Consider the following 25,359-nt stretch of genomic DNA (forward strand, 5'->3'; position numbering starts at 1 on the left):
GACAGAACTAATAAAATAGATAAATTCTCATTTTGTTTTCTTTATAGTGGATATTTCTGTTTCATGTATCTTTTATGTACACTAGCTTCTTGGATGCTTGACAAGAGACTCTTTCTTTTGATTTAATTGCATTTTTGCATTATTAGGCAGCACAATTTTTTTGTAGGACATGATTGATACATGCCTAGTGAGAAGCACACAACAAATACTGAGAGGGGGGAGGGGGTGAATTAGTATTTGAAGAAATTAAAACTTTAAAATCAATATGTAGTCAAAACAGATTCTGAGAACAACCAGCAAGAAGATAATGCAAGTGTTTCTCGTGGAAAATCCTTTCAGGTAAAAAACCACAGCATCAAAGAATTCTATTCACTTCAAAATAACGGGCTACAACCCAGATTACATAAGTGAGCTACAACTCACTGATAGCATTCACTTTCCAAGAGCACCAACTCTTCACAACAGAGGCGACAACCTTTGTAAGAGCACCGACTCTGAATTTATAAGACACCAACCTCTTACTACTGAAGCACTTACGTTCAATTTCAGAAAATGCTGTGAACAAACTCCTTCAAAAATAAATACAAGCCACTGATATGGTTCACATAGGCTTCAACAAAATAGCTTCTCCAACATAGCAAGCACCATAAACCTTCGAATCTTTTTCGGCACTCAGAAATTTTTAATCTAAAAACACTTCTACCTTTGTCATGCTACAGACCACACCACTTGAAAATAAACAGCGACCAGCAAAAAGGCATAATCACCACCCAGCTTGCATACAAAGTCGTGTCTTCACATTTGTATCAAAACGGGAACATTCAAAGAGAGTCGAAAAGAGTTTATTTAATGTTCCTGCAGATTCTTCACAAGATGCCTTCCATATAACTCCACATATGCTGCCAGAGTTAATTTGACACTATGAAAAGCATATCCACCTCACCAAAAATAAACACGATATCTCCAGAAAAACAAAAACACTGTTCCGACACAAAACAATCGCATTATAATACTTCCCAGCCAAAGCTCAAAATGTCCGCTAAAACAAGTTGCATCATATCCGTAAAAAAAAACAACAGAAGCCTTATTGAAAATCTGAAGTTTACGACGATTTCTGTCCACATTCTAATTCCGTTCCTCACCCTCCTTTTTCAAAAAATATATTAATCATGCCCAAAATTATATAGAATCACCAGCAACAAACATGCACCAAGTCTTCTATGGAAAATGCACTTCCAAAAATGGCTTACGCAGAAACAAAAGACTTCTAGCTTGAAAAATGCCTCAACAATATTCACGTCCAGCCACAACATAACGCCAATGTCAAAAAAATAGGTATCGCATAAAAAGAAAACTCTATCGTGCTGAAACCCCCACTCCCAAAGATAAGGCATCTTGAATTAATTTTCGTGGAATTGCGAACTTGGCTGAAAAGCATTACAAGAGCTGCCACAAATAAAGTATCGATTCATTTTAGAATTGAACAAGGGTCATTTCCTTTAAAAATTAAAACATTAATCCCAGCTGGCACACGACAGACCTTCAAAAATTTAATACTCCACTCATATATCTTATGGCATGCGATTCTTGTCTCCTTTATATAGAAATGCATATATACAAGTGTCGCTTCATCCATTATCAAATAAAAATCCTTCACTAAGTCACTGCATGCATATATGAAGCCAAATATCGAGACAAGATAATAACATCTTCATAGATTAATAAAAATAGTTTACAATGTTAAATTAGCCTTCGATGCCATAATAAAGGAAATTAATTCAAAAAAAAAACCCAAACTCATACAGCCCCCACATAAAGAAACTAACCCTTTGAAAATTCAAGTGCTGACATGGCAGCAATTCTGATGTAACAGCTGACACAGTGACAAGTAGGCACTGACACTGCTGATGCGGACACACACATAGCTCAAGCTAACACACAGGCAGCTCAAGCACACACCCAACCAACTGAAGCAGCCAACTAAGCACCTCGAGCAAGCAACCAGCTGGAGCGCACAACCAACCAGCTCAACTAGGCACACAGGCATTTCAAGCAGGTAACCAAGCACCTCAAGCAGGAAGCCAAGCAGCTTAATTAAACCTTGACATCAATGACAAAAATTTGAACACCTAGCTACCACTTGGAGTTGAAGTTTGGGATATCACAGGTGAAGTTTCCACAATAGTCTCTACTTAAAGCAAGTATTCTGCACTTGTTTGACTGTCAGGAAGTGGTGTTGAATGCTCGGCTTATGTTTTTCCAGTGTTTCCCTGCTCTCATTTGGAGGGTGAAGGTGCAATAATGTAGGTCAGGCTTTTAGCTTCTAGTAACATAGCTTGAAACACAAAAGACACAAAATTATATACTAAATGTGATAAAAGTTACCTTGGATCATATGCAGTAAGCTTGTCTGACTACTAGGAGCTTCTCCACATAATCTTGATCAATCTTGCATGACTTCTGCATTATATATGATACATGCACACTAGTTCTCAGGTAGTAAGGATTCTGGATGAGATCAGTTATTCCCAACTTTAGTCAAATGCTGTAATGTCATGTTCTCAAAATGAGCTCCTCATTTACTTGTGAGTATTTCTGGTGCCCAAACCTCATCAAAGTATCTCCGCAAATGAAATGAAATTTGTGGCAGTTCTATCTCTGTTGTTTGGTAAAGCCATCATTTCCTTTGTGTCTACTCATTTGGTCAAGAAATATCATGAGCTTGATAGTATACAAATATCTCATTTTCTTTGTTGCATCTTTCAATGGATCTACACATTTCAATTTTGATGACTAAAAAAGCTGTTGCAGTTTTGGAACAAGATGCAGTTGGTCATTCGAAACACCTTTATACTCAAGTATGACTAAGCTTCTTTTAGAACGGCTTCTGTTTTTCTCATCCTACCCTGTTAGAATACTTCTTTGTTACAGGTTTGCATCATTAGTTAGCTACAGAGTGAATGCATCATTAGTTGGTTACAGAGTGAATGATTCCCTAGAGGCTAAGAACAATATCTGTTTATCATTGGACAATAGTGTTTATCAATAAGGATGCTTGGAAACTGATGATTGTTGACAAGGACTTTCTGCAGACTTCCCTCCTCTCTCTAAACAGTGAAACTAAAAAATAAAGATTTGGCACTTCTTGTTACACTGAAAGCCCAAAATATAAAATAATACAAAAACACTTGCTACAAGTTATTGCCTGTAAAACCTTGTTTGGGGTATGCAAATTAGATGTAAAGGTTTTTGACCAATGCTCATAAAGGTAACAAGGCATGTAGATAGGTAATATTTTGGAATTTGAGGTAAATCTTCTTAAATATTTTCAAAACTTTAGGAGATACAGAAAAGAAGCTGTCCAGTAGATGCCGAAAATGTTGTTTATCCAATATTATCAACATAATTATCATATTCTGTGGATGTGTTTGTTCGTTGGCTGGATTAAATAGTCTATAAATATCCTTGACAGTGTTTTCTTGATGCCTAGCCACATATACATAGTTACTTAGATCTTAAAATAGAAAATGGAAGTGCATATCATGTGGGTTGATTAAATGTAATTTTCTAGAAGTGTTCAGATAAGGCCTCAGCAAATAAGTAAATAGCGTATAGTTGATAAAATTTTCTGAAGAATTGGAACTATTGCACTTAAATGCAATGATTTGTTCAGTATTTTGTTATGGGCCCTTTGAAGATATTTTTGTTGAAGCACTGAACAGGTTTATAGAGCTTTCTTTTGGCAAGTTACACTGTTCCATTAAGTTCAGTTTATTTATTAATACATCTAGCTATTTAATTTCCCATATTGCTGCATTTAATGGTTTTAAACTTTTATGCTGTAATTTTTGTTTCCCTTACATATTTTAATTCTTCTCATTTTGTCTTGCACTTGGTGGATTTGTCTTGAAATGATTTTTCTGTGATATCATATTTGCAAATTTGATTCATATTATACAGGTCATTGATATTTATTGTCCTGGGCAGGCTGCAGTTCTACAGTACAATTCTTTTGTAGCTCTTCCTTATGCATTGTTGAATGCATGCATCAGTCATCCTTTATTGACGGTTGACAGGTCTTTTCACAACTTTTGAGTCAAATATGTATAATGTGATAGTTGAACCTTTATGTGGTATAGCATCTGACCTATATTGTGCATTGGCAGTGAAAGACAGCTATGTGAAGCTATTCTTAATTGGTTGGCAAGCAACAAACAATGCTCAGAATTCAACTCCCATGAAACATTAGATAATTGTTTTCAAATCCTTGAAAAGGTATTTATTGCAATCAAGTCAATTTTTGCCTGTATGAAAAATCAGTTAAGTCGATGCCTATGTGGTAGTCGAAAGAAAATGTATGTTTCTTGCCATGAAAGGACCAGCTTCAACAAATTTCAACTATATTGAACTTGTATTATATCTTGCTTTCAAAGTGTAAAATTCACTGACTATATATTGATTCAAGTTGCAAGATTCCATAGTGGCTACAATGAAATTTTGTACCATGGAAATTTGATTCCTTATGGATTTATATTCAGTGGCCTTCAAGCCTTTCATACTCAGCATACCTGTTCGTACTCATGACAGGCTTGGTGAAATTCAAGACATATTTGACACGAGCCCACCAATAGTCATCTAGGATCAATGACTTGACCTTTTGGTTCCTCTCTGAATTTGATTGCTTCCAAATACTCCATTGGTTGTTAATAACCATGGCACCCAATACCTCTCCTTCACTCAAGTCATCTCGATATCATGTTTAGCTCCTCCTTTGTCCAGAGTTACATAAGTAACTATTATACCCCTGCCATGGTACCTTCTTACACCCTCCTCAAAAGAAAATAAGAAGACTGATTATTTATATGACTAAAAAGAGCAGCAAACTGATAAACAGAACATCGATTAAACATTTGTTTAGAGCAGCAAATTACTAGCATATAAACATATTTAGCACCCAGGCTTGTATGGCAGCGATTACTATGTTATAGACAGAAAGCAGAAATTAATGCTACAAGCGACAAATATTAAATGAATAAGACAAGACTAACATAAGACAAATTAAGAAAAAGACAAAATAGCAAATAAGACAAACTTGTCTTATTTTATTTACATCTTGAAAAGGTGCTATTGAAAAAGAAGCAATCATTTGTTTCTAATAGAAAGCAAATTTTAATCCAAACCAGCGATTCATACAAGACAAAGGCGGTGACTTATTAAGGCATTGTAATGCCCCCTACTAGGATTTGGTCTAATTTAACCATAATTAATCTATTTTCAAGTGCTTTAAACTAACTTGATCAAGCAGCAAGTCTATCTTAACATGAATCCAATCTGTGATGTACTATCTTTCTTTAGTCTATCAAGTAATTGCTAACTTACCATACTAAATAATTAATCTTGTTCTGATTCATTTATAAATCATTTACATATTTATTAATTACTAGTTATATAAATTATCAAGTATTACTACAGAGCAATTTCTAAATGTATTATATTAATCATAATTACATTGTATTAATATCTATTATTATCAATATCTATATTTACAATCCCTATATTATTCCTTATTATAATTTAAGTATATATATATATGTGAATTAAATAGGGTTGCTAATTATTATGTATTTGCCAATTTACTAATACTACCACTTCTAAAACAACACTAGTTAGTAATATGTTTAGTGGCTGGTAATGGCAGACAGATCTGATGCATGCCAGATCTGGTCTACCACTGTCCTGTATTATTTTAATTTATACTTCAGTCTATGCTACGGTTACTATTAAAATTCTGCATAAAGACATAATCAGAATTCATTATCAGACTTCATTAAAATTCGTCTACTTATTACTATCAAGCTTCATATGTGAGGCAGACGTATTAGGCATACTCTTCTTCGGTTCGCTGATGAGTCCCAGATATTTAGTTATGATGCTCCAATAAAGGATACAAATAAGAGATTAAAGTTTTCTGATTATCCCCTATATTATTATTCTTCCCTCCCCAATACCCCCCATCGAGGATTATATGAAGTCTGTTTAATATGCGATGAGAGGGTGTGATGGTGAAGTGTCGTATTTTTTGATACAAACAAATGATATTAGCTCTTAATAAATCGCACCTCTTTGTTGTCCTTGAAAATCAATTAATCTCTGTTTAATAAATCTTAATTGATGTAGCCTTTCACGTTGTCAACTTACATGCTGCTGTTAGTTCTTCCAATGATAATCTCATAATCGTAGCTCTTCTTATACTGACTTATCGCTAGTGGCAGCTCCAAAACACAACCGTCTATCACTGGCAATAAACATCTCTTGGACTATAGATGACATCTGTTTGATTACTTCTCTCTAATATTATTGCTACCGTTAGATAGGTAACATTCTATTTTGTTCTTTGTCTCTTATTGAATCGCTTAGACACTTAATCGCTCTGCTAATCACTTTTGGGATGACTGGGGCATTGCTATCAATAATGTATTGTATATGATCAAATCCTTTTCATAACCAACGATTGTTCAATGCGATATAATTTGTAGTAGTTATCAAGTGTAATCGGGTACTTAAGCAAGTGATACAAGCCAAAGGCAATTGCTTAGAATGAGCGGTCCAAGTTAGTAAAAGAGATTTATTCGATGGCATTAAGGTATTCCATGAAACAAATGCACTATATGTTTTGTTATCGATAATTTTCTCAATTGCCGCTTACTTCCACTAATGAGCTTTCAATACATTATGTGTCAAATATTAATCTAGATCTGCTAAGGTCGTCAGTGGAAAAAATATTGGTCTTTATGTATTTGGTTATCAATGAAATTTAGTCTCTTTTTCCATACTTGTTTGCCACCTTTATTATCACTACTATATTAATATTCTGATGAAGTTGACCATCAATATTATAAGTCGACCATATAATATTAATTTAGTGTTGCTTTATTCGAATTACTAATTTATTAATCTTAATTAATATCATTAATGATTATCTCCTCCTTAACATATCTTTGATGGCCGTTGCCTTATTGCATTATAATTGTTTGATAGTTATTATATAAATAATAATAAATAACAATCATATATAACAATAATAATAAATAATAATCATAACAAATAATAATAAACATTAATAATCATATATTAGAGGAAAATCATGAAGTCTCATAAATGAGACGATTTTCCAATATTATTAAATGTTAATTAATAAATGTTTTAATTATCGTATTTATTTAATCCAATGTCCAAAGAGGGGTTATGATAGGCATCAATCGAATATTTGATGATAACTAGTCTAAAGATTGAGGTGCAGCAATTGAATAAGGTTGTGCTAAGACAGAAAAAAGGTTATGTTTATTAGTTACAAAGACAATCTAGAAAGAAGCAATTAGTTATACAAAATAGTTCTATTTACAAAGGGTGACAACCTTTCAAAGAGTTGTCTTTTTTAAAAGGGATGTCTCTCTTCATATGGATCATGAAGATATATATAAGGTGGTTGTAAAGTGTGAGTAGCGTAGTTGTTGAGGAAAGAAAGAGAAGAAAATACATCAGATATACCAGCACTTGAAGAGCAAAATTTGAGGAGATTATATGCCGACTTTTGAAGAATTTAAGGGCAAATTATAGAAGTTAGATTCAGAAATGGGGGACAGATCGAAGAAGGATCAGATCTGATATAGATAGCCAGAATAAGACATATAGAGGTTTAATATTATAAATGTGATTAATTTATTATTAAATCTTATCTCAAAATGGGGACATTACAGTCTGCACCGCCCAAAATTGCTTGTCCTCAAGCAATGATCATGGATTGTTTTAAGATGATTCCCAATATGAAATTGCTTTGGAGACGCACATGGAACAAACTTGTTGAAAACCATCAAACATGATGCGAAGCATATTCAAGATATACGGCATACATTATGAAGGCACACACGCCATGAGAGTCATGAGTCAAACACATAAATGCATGTAAGATATGAAGCATATATACAAGACACCAAGCATATATGAGAAAGGTACACACCAAAGTTCCCAGACTCGGACTCAGCAAGGCCGACTCGACTCGTGACTCGGCTATGACTTGGAAAAATAAAAAAACCCTTGAAATTTAGAGATTTTTAACGATTTAAAACTTGTTTCATGTACTCATTATTGAATAAAGCTTAAAGACACTATAAAATCATCAAATAGAAGCTAATTTGATCACATACATAAACATACATCCATCACATGCGTAGAAATGTAAATTGTAGCTGAAGGAAATAGAAAACATAGATATATAGAGTTATAAATGTTGTCAAATGTATATAAAATCCATGACATCAAATGTTCCCAAACATATATGTAACTGTAAACAAAAATAAGTCTATGGCTCAGGCTCTAGCTCATCCTCAGCCTTAGCCTCAAAGTAGTCTGTCTGCCTCCTACAAAGGCATCTAAGGTAGGTCCTGGATGACTGAGTAGCCATAGTCTCCGCCTATGAGGTGCCACAATGATCAACATCAGTTGTGCCTGTGCTGGATTGTGCTCTATCCTCCTCCTCTGCCATAGCCACAGCCTTAGCCTCTTTGTCTGCCTCGTCAACCCACTCATGGTCCTCCTCAGTGAAGATGGGATTGGTAGACTCAGTGATCCACTCAGACTCTGGATCGATCTCCGCTAGAGTGATCGGAGAGGAGTCAGTGTCCAAAATCTGTTTGGTCCTAAGACGGAGGTTGTAATGAAAAAAAACAAGATCATTCAACCTCTGCACAGACAATCTATTACGCCTCTTTGAGTGGATGTGCTCGAACATGGACCAATTGCGCTCACATCCAGAAGCACTGCATGGCTAACTCAAAATATGGATGGCAAATTTTTGAAGGTTTGGGGTTGAGGGCCCAAACATTTGCCACCATCTATCTGAAATAACGAAAAGACAAAAAAAATCAATCTCATTTACAAGTTACAACTTTAAGGCTAGATTATAAAATAAAAAATTAAAATGCATAAGCCATAAACTTAAGAATCTTAAGTTTACATATATTTCTACCTAGCTGCAATTGTGTCCGAGCCTCTATGCACGTGCTGCTTGCGAAGATTGCCCCTTCTTGATTATTATATTTATCCAGTTGGAGCGTTGTACTTGAGGCTGTGCCATCAGTACACAACTTCTGTACCACTGTATATAGGCCACTAGGAACCTCCTCATCCGCCTTGAAGTCATCATGGAATGGAAATGCCGGATTGAAGTAATAGGCTGCTGCATGGATGGGCCTATGAAGCTGGTTCTACCATTTCCTATCAATAATCTCCCAAATGGGGCCATACTTATCCTCATCTCTTGCATATATGGATCTAATGGCCTCCTTGGCCCTATCCATACCCTCATATATATAGCCCATAGAGGGCTTCTCCCCATCAACAACTTGTAGGAGAACTACGAGGGGCTCAGTGACCTACACATAATGTTAAACAAAAACAATTAAGTCACAAATTAAATTAAAAAAAAGCAAAATTGCAAAGTTAAATTGTTAATAAATTAAAAGTAAATTACTAAATAGTAGATACTAAATGTTAAATTGTAATAAATTTACCTGCATGATTTCTCCACAAGAGGTCCAAAAACCTGGCTCATCAAAAATGCAATTTACCACATCTATCCCTACAGTGGTCGTAGCATAGGATGAGGAAGTCCACTCTTCACCAATAAACATACGCCTCAAAGCCACCTTTGATTTCATCAAGGATTTCAGTGTGAGGAAGTTTGAAGCAAACCTCGTGATACTAGGACGAGCTAACTCCTTTTGCCTTGTGTATTGCCTCATAATGCTAAGGACCAATGCATGATTGCAGATAAACTTGTTGATATTTTTGGCCCTTTCAACTATTGATTTTACCCATTCAAGCTTACCAATATCCTCCAACATGAGGTCAAGGCAATGGGCCGCACATGGAGACCAAAAAATTTTCGGGTGCCTCTCCATCAAAAGTTTACCTGCAACAATTTTAAATTAATTAGAAATTTGGATGTGTTAAGAAAATTATAAATAATCATAGAAGCCTCTCCATCAAGACTTGAAAAGTTCAAAGTTTACCTGCAACAACATAACTTGCTGCATTATCTATCACCACCTGCACCACATTTTCTTCCCCGACCTCTTGTATGACTTCCTCAATAGCCTCACATAAGTATGTGGCATTTTTCACATGTGAGGAAGCATCAATAGACTTCAAGAACATGGTGGATCTTGAATATAGAGAAAAATAATTACCAATTATCATGTATCAATCAAGTTTCAACAAATCAAAATTTAATTTATTCAATGCATTTAGGGAAGTAGAAATTAGAATGATCTATCACCTCTGTAGGAAACAAGAAAATTTAGAAGTGTTCTATTCCTCCTATCCCTCCAATTATCTGTCATGATGGTGCAACCCTTTTGGCTCCAAGACTGTCGGTGGTCCTCTACCTCAACTTTCATATCCTCAACCATTTCTAACAAGAGGGGGCCACTTAACTCAGCATCAGTAGGGGCTTTAAACCCCACACCACAAATGGTTATGGCATCTACCATGCCTTGCCAATAAGGAGACCTGTCACAAATAGAGCATGATTAGACAAAGTAGAGTTCAACTTCAAACTAAAAATTTACTTTTAAACTTAAGGCAATCAAATAAAAAAGAATTACCTAGCTGCAATAAATGGAATGTTGCAAAAGTACCAAAACTTGCAAATTTGTTTTCTTGCAGCATCATGAACCTCCTTGTTCCAACCCATGCTCTCAAGCGAGGGTTGTGCCCCAGGAGTATTGCGTGGCACAAAATAACTATCCAACCTGGATTTCCGGACTCTAGGGCCAAAGGTAATAGTGCCACTAGGATGAGTAGAAGTAGAAGCACTAGCACTAGCAGAAGCACTAGGACGAAAGGGAGGCATGGAAGAACCCTCTCCAACATAGCCTGCGGATGTGGATGCGGATGCGGGTGCATGGGAGCCAATAGCACTTAACTCTTCCAATTGCCTCTTCTTAGTTAACTTTTCTTGTTCATGTGTTTCTAATTGGACATAACAGAAACGTTTTGTCTTAGCAATTTGTAATTTACATACCTCAATATCATGGCCAAGTATGCCAGCAATATGGTATTTAAATCTATTGATGCCACCAAAATTAATTTCTTTACAAAAAAAATGTTTTGTTTGATTTTTTTGTCTGCCAGGAAACTCTTTAGTATATTTCCAAGCCTCATCCTTTTTAGGCATTGTGAAAAAAGAATGTTTTTAAAACGTGAAGGGTGCTGCAATAAGAAATTTTTATGAAGTTATAAACTAATAGAAAAAATCAGCAAACCCTACTGTTTTTTAAGAAAAAATTGTAAATACATGTTTACAATTTTTTTCTAAAAAAATGTAGGGTTTGCACTTTGCTATTATTCTATTTTTCTCATTGAAGTTAAACTAAAAAAATAAAAACATTCAAGATTTGGAAAGTTAACTGTTAAACTAAAAAAATTTAACAAACAAATGAAAAAAATCCATTAACATACAAAAAAAACCAACAAAATCTACAAAGTTTAACACTTATCTCTTTCAAATGAGTTGAGAAGTCTTGCTATGGACTCCTTGATGCTCTTAATGCAAGCCTATGGCCTCCCCAATGTGATTTGTGATCTCCTTGATGCTTTTCTTCCCTGCTGGTTGCAAACCTATGGCCTCTTGTTTTCCTTCTTCTCTCTCACTTTTCCTCTTTTCTTCTCACAACTAGCAATTAGAAGAACTTTTAGGGTTGAATGAAAAAGAAATTAAAAAAAAAACATGTCAAAAAACACTTTTTGTTTTGTTTTCGCAAGTCAATTTTTACATGCCGTGGCACGAGTCCTGGAGCTCGGACTTGGGGAGTTTTGTCATAACTCGCCTGACTTGCGAGTCAGGCGAGTTATGGGCAAAACTTGCCAAGTCCGAGTCCTGAGTTGGCAAAACTCATCGAGCTTGGCTCGACTCGCCAACTCGGCAAACTTGCTTGACTCACGGCGAGTTTGGGAACTCTGGTACACACACAAAATAACCATGAAGTTTTCATGTTGAAGAAACATTGTACCTAAAGCAAGCATATAAATACACATAGACATATTTAAGGCATGAAGAATTTACATGTAGCAATATACATAAGGCATGAAGCCTAAATACATGTAATACACATGAATACATACAATGCATGAATCATACACGAATACATAGGAGGCATAAAGCATGAGTCATACACATGATTACATGTAAGGTGTGAATCATATTGCATAAAGCATGAAGTGTACACATGAACATACGTAAAGCATGAATCATACACATGATTACATGTAAGACATGATTTATACACATGAATACACATAAGGCATGAATCATACATATTAAGACACACAAGGCATGGATCACACACTTGAATACATGCAAGGCATTAATCATACACATGAATACATGCAAGGCATGAATCACACACTTGAAGACACGTAAAGCATGTAGCATACATCTGTGAAGATAAAGTATACACTTGAAAGATACTCATGGAGTAAACATGCTGAAGACATATCAATTGCAAGGTGAACACATAAATACACATAAGTCACAAGGCATACATATAAAACACATGCTAAAAACATATCAGAACATAAGCAACACAAATCATACATGACAAAAGCATTCATATAAAATATACATGGAGTAAGCATACTTAACACACATTATACACATATAGGAATGCACTGTTGGCTTTAAGAGAATGATTGTCAAAGTAGGTTTTCCCCACAGGTTGGCAGAATCATGCTTTGATACCACTTTTAATGTCCCCAAATCAAAGATAACTAGTTTTTGCCCTAATTGAAGTGGGATAGGGGTTAGAGATACCTGTTACTTTGACTGAAACCCTGCAATTAAGTTGAGAAATATACAATAATCATATTGCATTAAATACACCAATCATACATTTGTAAGACACAATCCTAATTACAAGATTAAATTATGCTTGAGAGAGTTCAATCATAGTGCCCTAGAGACCCTCTACCCTAGGCACAAGGGCAGATCTCATGTGGCCCATACCATATGAGGTGGAATACCTAGTAAAGTATCCTATCATTGTTTTCCTTAACCTTGTCACTCCTATCCTATGTCTCATGATTAATGCATTCATTCACCATGATAGAGAGCATGAGGGTCATCACAATAAGGTGCCCAGAAAGTCTATCCTTCATAGTATAAATGTTATTCAATTTCCAATTCAAGATGCAAGTTATATTCAAGGTTATTTTTCATTCAAGTATATGTTATTTCTTAATATAATAAATCTGATTATTTATCTGGAATGTTGCAGATGGAGAAAGAGCATTTATAAATTTCGATATTCTTCTCACAATCACCGATCGATGTATATATATGCCAATAAGGAGGATCGAGCAATACCTTGACCGGTCATGTCTATTAGACATGACCGATCAAGATATTACTTGATCGCACTTCTTCAACCATAATCGCGTTTAACTAATACCGATTGGTGTGCATATAATTAACACGTTTAACCGATACCAATCGGTGTGTATATAGTTAACATGTTTTCGGTGTGCATATGATTAACAAGTGAAACCGATACCAATCGGTATTCTGTGCTTTATGATTTGCAACTGATATTAATCGGTAGTTAGACATTGGTTAAGAACCCGATGTTGATCGGAATTTGCAAGCAAGGTTATATATATATAAATCGAAGAATAATCATCAAATGAAGGAATGATAAGTGAAGTCTTATCATAGTCTATCGATAAGATAGATGATTGAATGAGAGACTTCATTTATCTCTCATTCAATCATTTATCTTACCGAGGCTATCATGTATCAACACATAGGCCCAAAGGCAACACCCTCTGTACCCCATTGGCCTCATGGGACTCCCCGGTCTTATACCATGAGGTGACGTGCCTAGAAGGTAACCCCAACACGGTTCCCCTACTTGCAATCCTTTGTCTCTCTATCATGGCTGGAAATACTGAAAATATATGCAGACATACTTGTTGTGACCTTTTTCACACATCTCCCCATTGCAAATGGGGACCCTCTCTTTTCTTGCTTTCTAGGATTTTTGTTAGTGCCCTAGCCTTTTGCTTCAATTTTGCCTAGCCTTGCTCAATTTTGAACGGTTCAAGTCCTAGAGATTGAAAGTTAGTTTTTGCAAGCCAAGTGATAATAGAGCCCGGATATCGTCGAAGTGCCTAGAAAGGCCAAAGGACGAAGATCGCAATTGATTTGGACAACTTTCTATTTTTAGAAAGTTTGCTTTTTTGCTTTTTCCTATTTTTTAGGAAGTTTTGTTTTTGGCATTTTTGGCCCAATCCCCAGTATGGCTATTTTTAGAAAGTTTTCCCTATTTTTTAGGGATGTCTGCTTTTTGCTTTTTTGGAATGGGGGCCTAGGGTTTGCACTGGTGGCATTGGCATGCATCGAAAGCTATCGAAAATTTCCAAGTTTTGACCTAAAGAGCTAAGTTTCTATATTTGAGGGGGTCATGGTACATTCAAAGGATAATCAGCTCAAAAAATCATCTAAGTTTGGAATGTCATCCCGGTCCTCAAATGTCCTGAAATTTGGCTAAGTTTGGAATGTCATCCTGATCTTGAAATTTGACTAAGTTTGAAAAATTGAAGAATCCTCCAAAAACTAGATTTTGCATTATAACTCCTGGAGGTCTGAAGAAGTTGAGGAAATACAACTTCAGAGATCCCAAGAACACCTGCATGCAAATACCTGTCACAAGAGAAGAACGGAGGCACATAAAGCAAAAAAACATAAATGCTCTGAAGAAGAAAATTATCATTCAGAAAGGGAATCGATTGAATGAACAAGTACAATACAATCCTTATAAAAGGATAATAAAAACCCTAAAGGTATGCAACCCTAAAGAAACCCTAAAGGGATAATGTGTATTTAATAATTAGAATAATTATTAAATACCTACAATATTTATTAAATGCCTAAGTTTAGCTTAAGCGTAGAGTTTAATAGACTAATAATTAAATAAATAATTATTAGCTAATACAAGATAACTCTAACACCCCCCCTTAAGATGAACTTAGGGAGTAGCTAAAAAACTAAATGCATGAAGCAAAAAATGCAACTACATGGTGAAGGCAAATTTGGGTCCCAACAACAAGGCTTGATGAGGTACCCAAACACAACCAAATCTCTATGAATTGGAGAAATAGAGAAAATCACATGGGAAAAAACTCTACTCCAAAAAGAGATGGAAAAGCAAGAACACCACTGAAGCAGGAAATAGCTGCAAACACTGCCAAAGAGTAACTACTGATCTGAAGAACCTCCACTGAAATAGAACATGACCAGGTAGAGAAGACTGTAATCTGCATGAGTGCCCTCAAATGGCACTACTCGAATTAGATGGCAAACATAGGCAAACAACTGAACTCGAAGATACATATGGCATGAGACACCAAAGCCTGAAGAGCTGATCAATCGAACCAAGGAAGCATTAGAACCAACAGGACAAACCTCCCCATAATGCTGAAAAGGGAGAGGGATAGATACACTGAAAAGAACGGTCAACAAGAACTGCATGACGAAGAACCAGGAACATTGAAGGTGCAGAGAAAGTACATGGTGTCGTGGAAGGAACACTCACTTCACACACATCATGAGGTGATTGTCGTGGAAGGAACACTAACTGGACAAAGGAAGATGGCAAACAATAGGCAAACATCAACCCCCTCATGGCACTTTATCAATAGTGCATGTACAACAAGGCACAAGATGTGCATGATCCCAAATAAATAATGCATGATGGCACTTTATCTCAGCGCATTTGCATAAATACAAGCTACAATGATAAGAAGACTGGAAATAGAAACGAGAACCAAAATAGAGACATCCTACCCAGAGAAGAGATCCCAGGACCTGAAACAACCAAGATATCCATCAGAGTGCTGAAAAGCAAAAAACTGAATAAAATATTCATGGAGCAGAACCTGGAAATAAAACTCAGATGGCTGGAAAGTACACAACACACGCTTTCCAAAAATATAAACTTTTCGAAAAATGGAGGTCGGATGCTCATTCTATGGCTCTCGGAGTGCAAAAACTAGACCTCACTTTGATTGGAAAAAAAAACAGTCAAACAGCAAAATTGGAAAAAATTACCAATATGACGAGGTCCGGCTCGGAATCAGCTTTCTGACGCCTATTCATTTTCGAAAAAATGACTTCGTATGCCCAAGATATGGCCAAAAGAAAAAAACCCCTCTTTTTGGGCATAAAAAGGGTAAAAAAAAATTTTAAAAATTATTTTTTTTATTTTTATTTTTTGACGCATTTGCAAGTACAGCCGTACAGATTTTTGTGCCTCGTAAAGCGTGCCAATGAAAAAATCATGGCCCAAATGCACTTGTCACCGAAATAGGTCGAATTATATATCAAAATGACTGGAAACGCCCTTCGGAAGCCAACGGTGAGGTTTGTTTTGGCCCGAACTGCTCTGAATTTTTTTAATTATTTTTTTGACGAATTTCTCGAAATTCATGCCCAAAAAAAGTTAAAAACCAAAGAAAAAATTTCAAAACCCAAATTTGTCAAAAATTGACAAATTTTATATGGAAATGGGGGTTTTAGGACATTCTGAGCTCAACGATGAGGTCCGTTTGAGCCCAAAATGATCAAAAGAAAAACAACTACCCCAAATCCAATAAAAAACTCGGAAAAAACTTGAAACCCTCCTCCAAAAAATCTTCTGAAAAATCAAGAACAAGCAGTAGTAGATGTAGGCTTTGATACCATGAAGAAGTTGAGGAAATACAACTTCAGAGATCCCAAGAACACCTGCATGCAAATACCTGTCACAAGAGAAGATTGGAAGCACATAAAGCAAAAAAGCATAAATGCTCTGAAGAAGAAAATTATCATTCAGAAACGGAATCAATTAAATGAACAAGTTCAATACAATCCTTATAAAAGGATAATAGAAACCCTAAAGGTATGCAACCCTAAAGAAACCCTAAAGGGATAATGTGTATGTGTATTTAATAATTAGAATAATTATTAAATACCTACAATATTTATTGAATGCCTAAGTTTAGCTTAAGCGTAGAGTTTAATAGACTAATAATTAAATAAATAATTATTAGCTAATACAAGATAACTCTAACAGGTCCGAAACCACTCTCAAACATCCTGACAATATATATGAAATATAACTTAAAGTACACTTATACTTAAATGTTATATTTCATATATAGTCCGCCCTCTTCAGGCCTTCCAAATGTCCGCCCTCTGGATGAAGAGTCTCCAAACTCTGCCCAAGGTGATGATGCATGGTGATCTCCCAAAAGTCCGCCATGAAGTTGGGGGCATCAAAGTCCGCCCAAGGAGAACACCTTCCAAACTTCACCATGTGTTGAGGTCACCCTAAAGTCCACCTTGAAGAGGATTGAGAGGTGCCTAAAGTCCGCCTTGAAGAGGATGGAGAGGTAGTCAAAGTCCGCCTTGAAGAGAGAGCTCTAAACTCCGCCCTCGGTCATGCCATTCAAAACTCCGCCCTCATGGAAGGTCATCAAAAGTCCGCCCTATGATGGAGAGTAGCCAAAGTCCGCCTTATGGATGTAAAGGAAGAAGTTTAAGGCAAGCAAACTCCGACATGATGATAGAGGCACCTGAAAACTCCGCCCAACCATCAAGATGGAAGATGAAAACTCCGCCCAAGCATAAAAGTGAAGTCTTAAAACTCTGCCCTACTCTTGGAAGTCAAACAAAGTCAACAACAAGTTCGAAAATAAGTCATTGCTAACTGATTTAGAAAGTTTTGGAAGAAGATATAGTGCAGATTGAGAAAGAATTCGAACTGTGGATGGAATTAGAAAGTTTTGAAAGAAGATCTCAAGATCAAGTTCGAATTTATGGACTAAAATCAATTTAGAAACTTGCAAGAGTAAAGAGGTTCGAACTGAAGGAGATGATTGTACAAATTCATTTAAAATTAGAAACTTCCTTCATGAGCAAGATCGAATTGAAGTCAAGAATGGAAGTGCATTTGCGTGTTTCTAACTTTGAATTTAAGTTTGAATACAAATAAGACATTCCTCCTTTCATTATTACACAATAAAAGTTCGAATTTTATGAAGAGTGAGAGCATTTTCAAGCAAGCTTCTTGCAGGTCTGAGGGTTTTTAAGAAGTTTTATTGCAGATTGGAGGTGTTGCATGGTGATCTCTTGCAGATTGAGCGAACTTTTGGAAGAGTTTTAATGTATCTGCAGATTTTGGAGTTCAATCAACTAATAGAAGGCAGAACTTTCAAATTTTATGAGTTTTGTTCCTTCTATATTCTCATTTCTGTCAAAGGTGAAGTTGATTGGTGGGCAGACTTATCAATTTTCTCAGTGTATTGGAGGTGTCTTTATCGGGTTTATCCAAAATTTTGATAAGAGGATCATTTTGGATTGAACGTTCTTTCTTTCAAGCATGACCTTCTAAGTGCTCGCAGCTTGTTTCAAAGCTAAAAGTGTTGAGAAATTGGAAGATCAAAGCATTCTGCCATCTAACCTTCGAAACTTTGCACTAAAAGATAGATTTCTAACTTAATTTCCTTTGGTTTTGCAGGTCACAGATGGTAGTAGTAGCGGAATCATCTAAGAGATCGCAGCTGGAGTTTCAAGCCAAACAGAGGATTGAGGACAAGTTCACGGACAAGGTTCATTCGAGCGTGAAGATAGCCAAAATTTGGCTATGGGAAATGTTTCACAAAAAAAAATTCCAATTTCCTCAATTATGAAGGCATGGAGAAATTCTTCTCCAAATTTCAGGGTATCAAGAAGGAGGGCATGATCGCAGCGAATGTCTGAACAACTTGATCCCATCATTTCATATTTGCAAGGGGTTATCTAGAGCTTTTACCCTCCTCTCGTGCAACATAAATTGGTAGCTGAAGGCAGGATCGTCATAGAAAACACAAATGGAGTTTCAAGCCAAATTCAGAATTGAAGACAGGACCACGAGCAAGGTTCATCCAAGCATACAGAGGGCCAAAATTTGGCTAAGTATGAGAAATACTTCACGAAGGGATTTCTTCTCCAAATTCGAGGCACTTGAAAGAATCTCAAGGCATCAAGAAAGAAAAGTTCTCAGACTTGGTGAAAATATGGAAAAGTTAAATAAATTTCCAACTTCTTGAAAGATTTCATCTCCTGAAGAAATTAAAAAAGACAAGCTCTCAAGCAGAATCAAATGTTGACAAGAAGGAATCAAATGGTGACAAGAAGGAAACAAATTTTCATACTTAGAGAATTTCTTGACACAAATTGGAGAATTCAAGGAAGACATCCAACACATTGAGGTGGCGCCTCGTCATCTTCCAACCAATCGGATTGTTCCAAGTCAGCATGTCCAGGTTCGATGAACTTGACTTATCCAGAAGCTTCTAGAAGGGCACACTTCACAATGCAACCTTTTATTTTCATTGATGGTTCATATTTAGCAAGAAGGACAAGTGTCCCCAAATGTAATTTTCTCATTGGTCGAGGGTAGTTAGTTTTGGGAAACCCTAATTAGGGTTTGTAGCTTTCAATTTGGGCCCTTGATCCCTGTTTGATCATGGCCGTTCATTATTTTCTAGAAAAACTATATAAGGCTACCTCCTCTCATTTGGAGAGGGTGAGGTTTTTGACATATTGTTGCGTGAAGGTCATTTTCGAATAATATATTGCATATGCGCTTTCTCTTAAGGCTTTGTAATCTCCATTGTTTGAATGATTAGCATGGTTTCAATTTCCTCAACACTTTAGTTAAAATTAATTTAGATTTGCTTTCATGTTATTAGCGTTGAATGAAGGATTTGATAAGTGTTAATTGACGGTGTATCTCCGCTCATACTTTTGGTGAATGGATGATTTCCATCTCACTGTGCAAAGTTAGTTTGAGCCTATCCTCTGTGCATGCCAATATTTCAATCATAAGCACCACCCATTGAAGATTGCACCCACATTGTGTAGTTGTCCTCAGTGTGGCGAAGCAAAGTGTGGTTTCCTGAGAGCACCCAGTTGATACCGTCTCCGGAGTTCGTAGGTTTAGATCAGCCTTCTTAACCCTATCTCTTTTCTCCTTTTTTGAAAGTCTAAATCTTGGAAAATCTAAAAAAGAAAGAGCCTAAAATTGCTAAATCCGTCTAAGTCTAGCAGCTTCAAAGACAATTGTTAACGTAAGTCCCCCTTGAGATTTTCAGCAAACACTAGCCGAGTAGCTATCCCACTGAAGTCGCTCGTTCGCACATATAGACCTTGGAATCAGTAGTGATTTTTCAAGAGAGGATAGAATACCTTTGGGTATCTTATTCTAATGTTTGGTAGATGATAAAACAAACACCAACAATACTGTTAGACATTGAGAACATACGTAGAAATATATTTGACATTTAATAAGTCAACTACAGAATATAATACGCCAGATTTCTATTTACTGATTTAAATATAATTGGTAAAGCATTTCGTCAAATTATAAGAATGCAGTAATAACATATGTAGTTACAACACTTTATACGATGCACAAAAATTCATACCTACTGGAGTGTTGGGTCAGACCGTTGAGAGGAATAATTAATGATTAGATTAAATCAGAAACCTTCAATGATATTTGTATGATTGATTGATTGAATCAATGAATTCCTTTGATTGGATGATTTGAGGTATCGGTGAGTTGATAACTAAGTGATTTCTGTTTAGATGATTGATGAGTGAGTGAGTGATCCTGGAATGCTTGGAATGATCTCTCCTGTATACTTGATTGGGGGAAAAGTCATTGCCTTTCATAGGAATTGAGGCACCCCCCTTAATAACAATTGAGTCACCATTTCTCATTGCTGCCTTTGAGAATGATATATTATTCTCCAAATTTATCTCCCTTCCCTCTCTTCCTCAAATGAACCTTCTCCCCTTTATATCTTCCCATGTGAGGGAGAGGTCACATCTCTTCATCATGCCTGCCCCTTGGCAAGAGACGCAACCTATCACAATATCCACCCTTTGAAATAGTACAACCCTTCATAATTCTTGCCCTTTGAAAGAGACACAACCTTATGTACTTTCCATTCCTTTCTTCCTCCATTAATCCTTCCTAGATTCCCATGCTTCATTCTTTTCTTCCCTCCTCCTTATCCCCTTTCAAATGATCTCTTCTCTCTCTTATATCATTTTTGAAAGAGTCACAACTCTTCATTCCACGCCTTTTGACCATTCATTAACTTAATTACATTTTAATTATATTATATTATATTTCTATTACTTATGATTGTTTATTATTAAATCCTATCTCAAAATGGGGATTTTACAGCAACACATAAATTCCATTGAGAAGAGGTTCTTTTATAGTGTGGGTTTGCATTGAGGACAAATTATTTGAAGGTGCATGTTGTTGGATACAGACATGGTAAAGAAGTTGTTTGACCACAAGTAAAATTCTCTATATTGTCATATTGTTATTTAGATAACATATCAGAATGGTGCTATAATTTTTGTTCTTTTTAAATTTTTATGGAAGGTTTTCTTAGGTACATCTGTTGGTTCTATGTGTGCATGCTTTGATTTGTCATTCTGTTGGTCTTGCTTTGGATTCTGTATACTATTTAGCACCGTTCTCGTAAGATAATGGGTAATTTCCTTAGAGTGTTATTATTTAAGTTTAACAAACAAAAAGTATCATGTTTTTGTACAATGCAAACAAATGATTCAGAGAAAAAATTAAACATGCTCGGTTAATTGATGATGGTTGAGCTGAAAATCCTCTTCCTTCTTCATCCCTTTCCCTCTTGCTTTTCCCTTGTCGCAAATGCAAATTGAAATGGACTTAAGGTTTAGGGTTTGTACTTTAGTGGAGAGCTTTGGTGGGCATCCTTTTTACTATTAGGTTTTGTTTTGGATATTTCATTTGTTAATTTTTGATTTTGAAAAGGTGTTAAAGTCTACAGGATTGTCCTTATATCTCAGAACTGTAAGGATGTCCTGATGTTCACTATACATTTCTTAAATGGGGAACACCTCCCAAGACATCCCCAAATGATAGGAATGACCCCATTTTTTTAAGAATTTGAAGGAGACATGAAGGGCACTTTTCATCCCAGTCTCTTGGTTCCTGGGATGTCCTAGCCAGCTTCCAGGCCTCAAAGATGCACGAGAGAAGAATGAGAGGAATAGTTTTAAAATGATGTAGATATCAATTCCGCTAGATAGGGAAAACATAAAGATAACACCAAGCAATAAGCGAAAATATGAAATTTGATATTTTCAAATGACTGGTATCCATTGAACAACTCTAGCTAATATTTGGTTTGGGTGTCTATTATTTCAAATGGGAGATTAGTTTCCTTTTCAAAGTTACCATGGCTCTTTCATCTGATTCACATGCAATGTTTTCTGGAGAATTGATCTTTTTGCATTTTATTGAGAACTTTTTTTCAACAGTTCATTTCAGACTGGAAATTGACATCTAGTATTAGCTGTAATATGGTTCATGGAGCTTTGTAAATTTGTAAGTCTGATATTGCAACAGAGATTTGTTTCTCCAGAAATTCTCCGATGTTTAGTTTAACCTTTGTAAATTGTTATGGAACAGGTTCGAGTTGGTCTTCTCCCCTTGGAGTTTATTCTAGGTTTGTCGTACTCGTTCATTTACTTACCAAACACCATTGGAATAGGTTCTGATTTTCAGATGAAAAAATGTTTTTTGTGATATATGTCTTTAAAATCAATATTGGCGCAAGGGATGTACATATCCTGCATGTATGGTGTAGCTGGCTTAGGTTTAAATGAGAAGCATAAGTGCTCTGCTATCAAATGTGTTTTTGGCTAGTCCAAGTGAGTTGATATGCTACTATTGAGTTGACTATGCTACTATTGTTGCAGGTCGGTTATGGAGAGATTATCCTTCTATGGTGACAGCTCTTCAAGCATCTGTTATGTTTGATCAAATATCACATAACTATTCTGACATCCAATTTGAGGATCTTGAGCTATTCAGACTTCGACTGACTCAATACTCTGAGGTTAGAATTAACTGTTTCTGTTCTGCCTGTTAGAGGTGTACAATTACTAGTAATAATCCTTTTCTGAAATCTGTCTATTGTGATGATTTCTACGTTTAAAGTTTCATGTCCTTTGTTATACTCATCATCCGTAATGAAGAATCTCACTCACATTAAGCATGAGCTGCCCAAGGCCATTGAGGAATATAGAAGGAACCAACTGCCATTAAAAGAAATCAACCTCCTCACTTCTCTATTGTTAGTTTCAAAATTGAATAAAGCCAACAGATTAGAAAAATTAAAAAATATCTTCCAATTGCTTTATGTAACATGGTATATGAAACCATCTAAAAAATCGTTGTTCCCGGATTTAAAAAGTTTTGCCAAAGATTATTTCCTCTCCAGAATCTTGATTTTTTCTAGGTGGGCATATCTTGACAACAAGAGCATATGCATTCTCTCCATACTCAAAAGAGGCTGGGCTTAATAATCACACTTGACATCTCCAAAGCCATTGATGGATGCAACTGGAATTTAATTAGAAAAACTATCAAGAAGCTAGGATTGAATGCTCACATCATCCAATCAATTGTTTCTTGTAATCAAACACCATCATTGTAGATTTTTGTTAATGGTGAACACTTTAACTCTATTGCCTAAGTCATTGGATCCCAAGTTTGTATTTGTTTTGTTAGCATTTTTAATTTTTCTCTTGCAAGACAATATAAAATGGAACAGTACACATGGTAGAACCATTCTTCAATCTGGAAGGCGAAGTTCCCTAAGACCCAACTAAACCTAAAACAAACCCTATACTAGACATATTATACACGTATGCACACTTTATAATATTTTAAATGGGGTGGAGTGCAAGGAGTTTGCATAAATGATAATCACTAAATGCCTATGTTTTTGTACCATCTGCATGTGTCAGATTGCTAACAGTCACGTCTTGTAGACAAGATTTTCATATATTTAGGGGAAACAAATAATTCAAACACAAATTAATTCAACTTCTTACTAGCTAAAACAAAGCAACAATATTTTATTGCAAAAAAAGGTTTGAAGGGAAAACAAATGAATGCTTAGTGTCTAGGCTAAAACAACATGAAAGAATTAAATAGAAGAATATCACATGATTTTAACAAGTAAATTTTAAACTGTATTCTAAGCTTGGTTAAACTTTCTAATCTATAGTTTAACTTTAAACCAAGCTTGAAAAACTTGGTGAGTACTTGCTAGATGCGAGAGTACTATTGAGGCAAAACCTTGGCCGATTTAATTGGCGTTTAACTCACCTACGATTTTTTGTTTGACTCGATGATTTTTTGCAGAAAAAATCACGAAAACTCCCAATTTAAACCTTAATGACTTGCTAGGAAATTCTTGATGTTAGAAAAGTAAAAAGCAATTTGCATTGTAGGTTTTCATTTCATTTTTTCCATGCGATGCGACTGAGGTAGGTAAAAAATAGCAACTGTGGCAGCCAGTGAAACCAAGTATGTGTAAATAGTAAATGAATATGAAAGTTTGTAATTTTGTCTTCGTTGAATCTTTAGACTAGTTTACTATTCTCTTAAATAGTCCAAAATTATTATTTCTCACAGTTGAAGATTATAATGTTGATGCTTCTAATGAAGTAAAAAATGCAGAGACTTTGTGCAACATATTGGATGAGGTGGTGATGGAAGTTGAAGTGCAAAATATCATTTAGATTGTGATCGATAATACAGCTGCCAAACTTCTATAGGCTAGGCATTTGACATTATTTTGGAGCCCTTTTGCTACCCATTACCTTGACTTGCTCCTTGAGGACATAGGGAAACTAAGTTGGGTGAAGAATGTGGTTGAAGATGGAAGGAATATCACAACTATATCTACAATCACACATGGGTGCTAGATCTTATGAGAGATCACATTGATGGTAAGGATCTTGTGTGATCAAGAGTCACACATTTTGCCACTAATTTCCTCACTTTGCAGAGCATATTAGCTACATTGCCTAATGTGAAGCAGATGTTTGTGAGTGAAAGATGGTTGGAGAGTCATTAATCTAGGAAGCCTTAAGTAGAGATGACCATAAGGCTATTTTTGATGATAGATTTACCAAAATTATGGAGTAGATCATCAAAGGAGATTTTTTAACTTTGGTTGATGATTATTTTTTAATTTTCTATTATTACAATTTGCTGATTTTGTCAAATTTTTGACATCTAGGTGTTAGAACACTTGGTTAGGGTTCTACGAATGGTGGATGGGAACCAAAACCCCATGGGGTATCTATATGAGGCCATGGATAAGGCCAAAGATGTGATTCAACATTTGTATGGGTCAAAC

General features: G+C 35.7%; 1 protein-coding gene across 1 annotated transcript in view; it reads left to right on the forward strand.

Annotated features, from left to right (window-relative positions):
• LOC131065827 (BTB/POZ domain-containing protein FBL11) overlaps window positions 1-25,359 on the forward strand; it is a 149,559-nt gene that overhangs the window by 107,935 nt on the left and 16,265 nt on the right. Inside the window, exons 6-9 of the mRNA XM_059222065.1 lie at window positions 3,988-4,076; window positions 4,167-4,275; window positions 22,614-22,650; window positions 22,904-23,043. Coding sequence (XP_059078048.1) covers window positions 3,988-4,076; window positions 4,167-4,275; window positions 22,614-22,650; window positions 22,904-23,043 — 375 coding nt within the window. The remainder of the gene's footprint in view (window positions 1-3,987; window positions 4,077-4,166; window positions 4,276-22,613; window positions 22,651-22,903; window positions 23,044-25,359) is intronic.

The sequence above is a fragment of the Cryptomeria japonica genome, chromosome 6, assembly GCF_030272615.1.
Source record: "Cryptomeria japonica chromosome 6, Sugi_1.0, whole genome shotgun sequence".
In the NCBI taxonomy this organism is placed as follows: domain Eukaryota; kingdom Viridiplantae; phylum Streptophyta; class Pinopsida; order Cupressales; family Cupressaceae; genus Cryptomeria; species Cryptomeria japonica.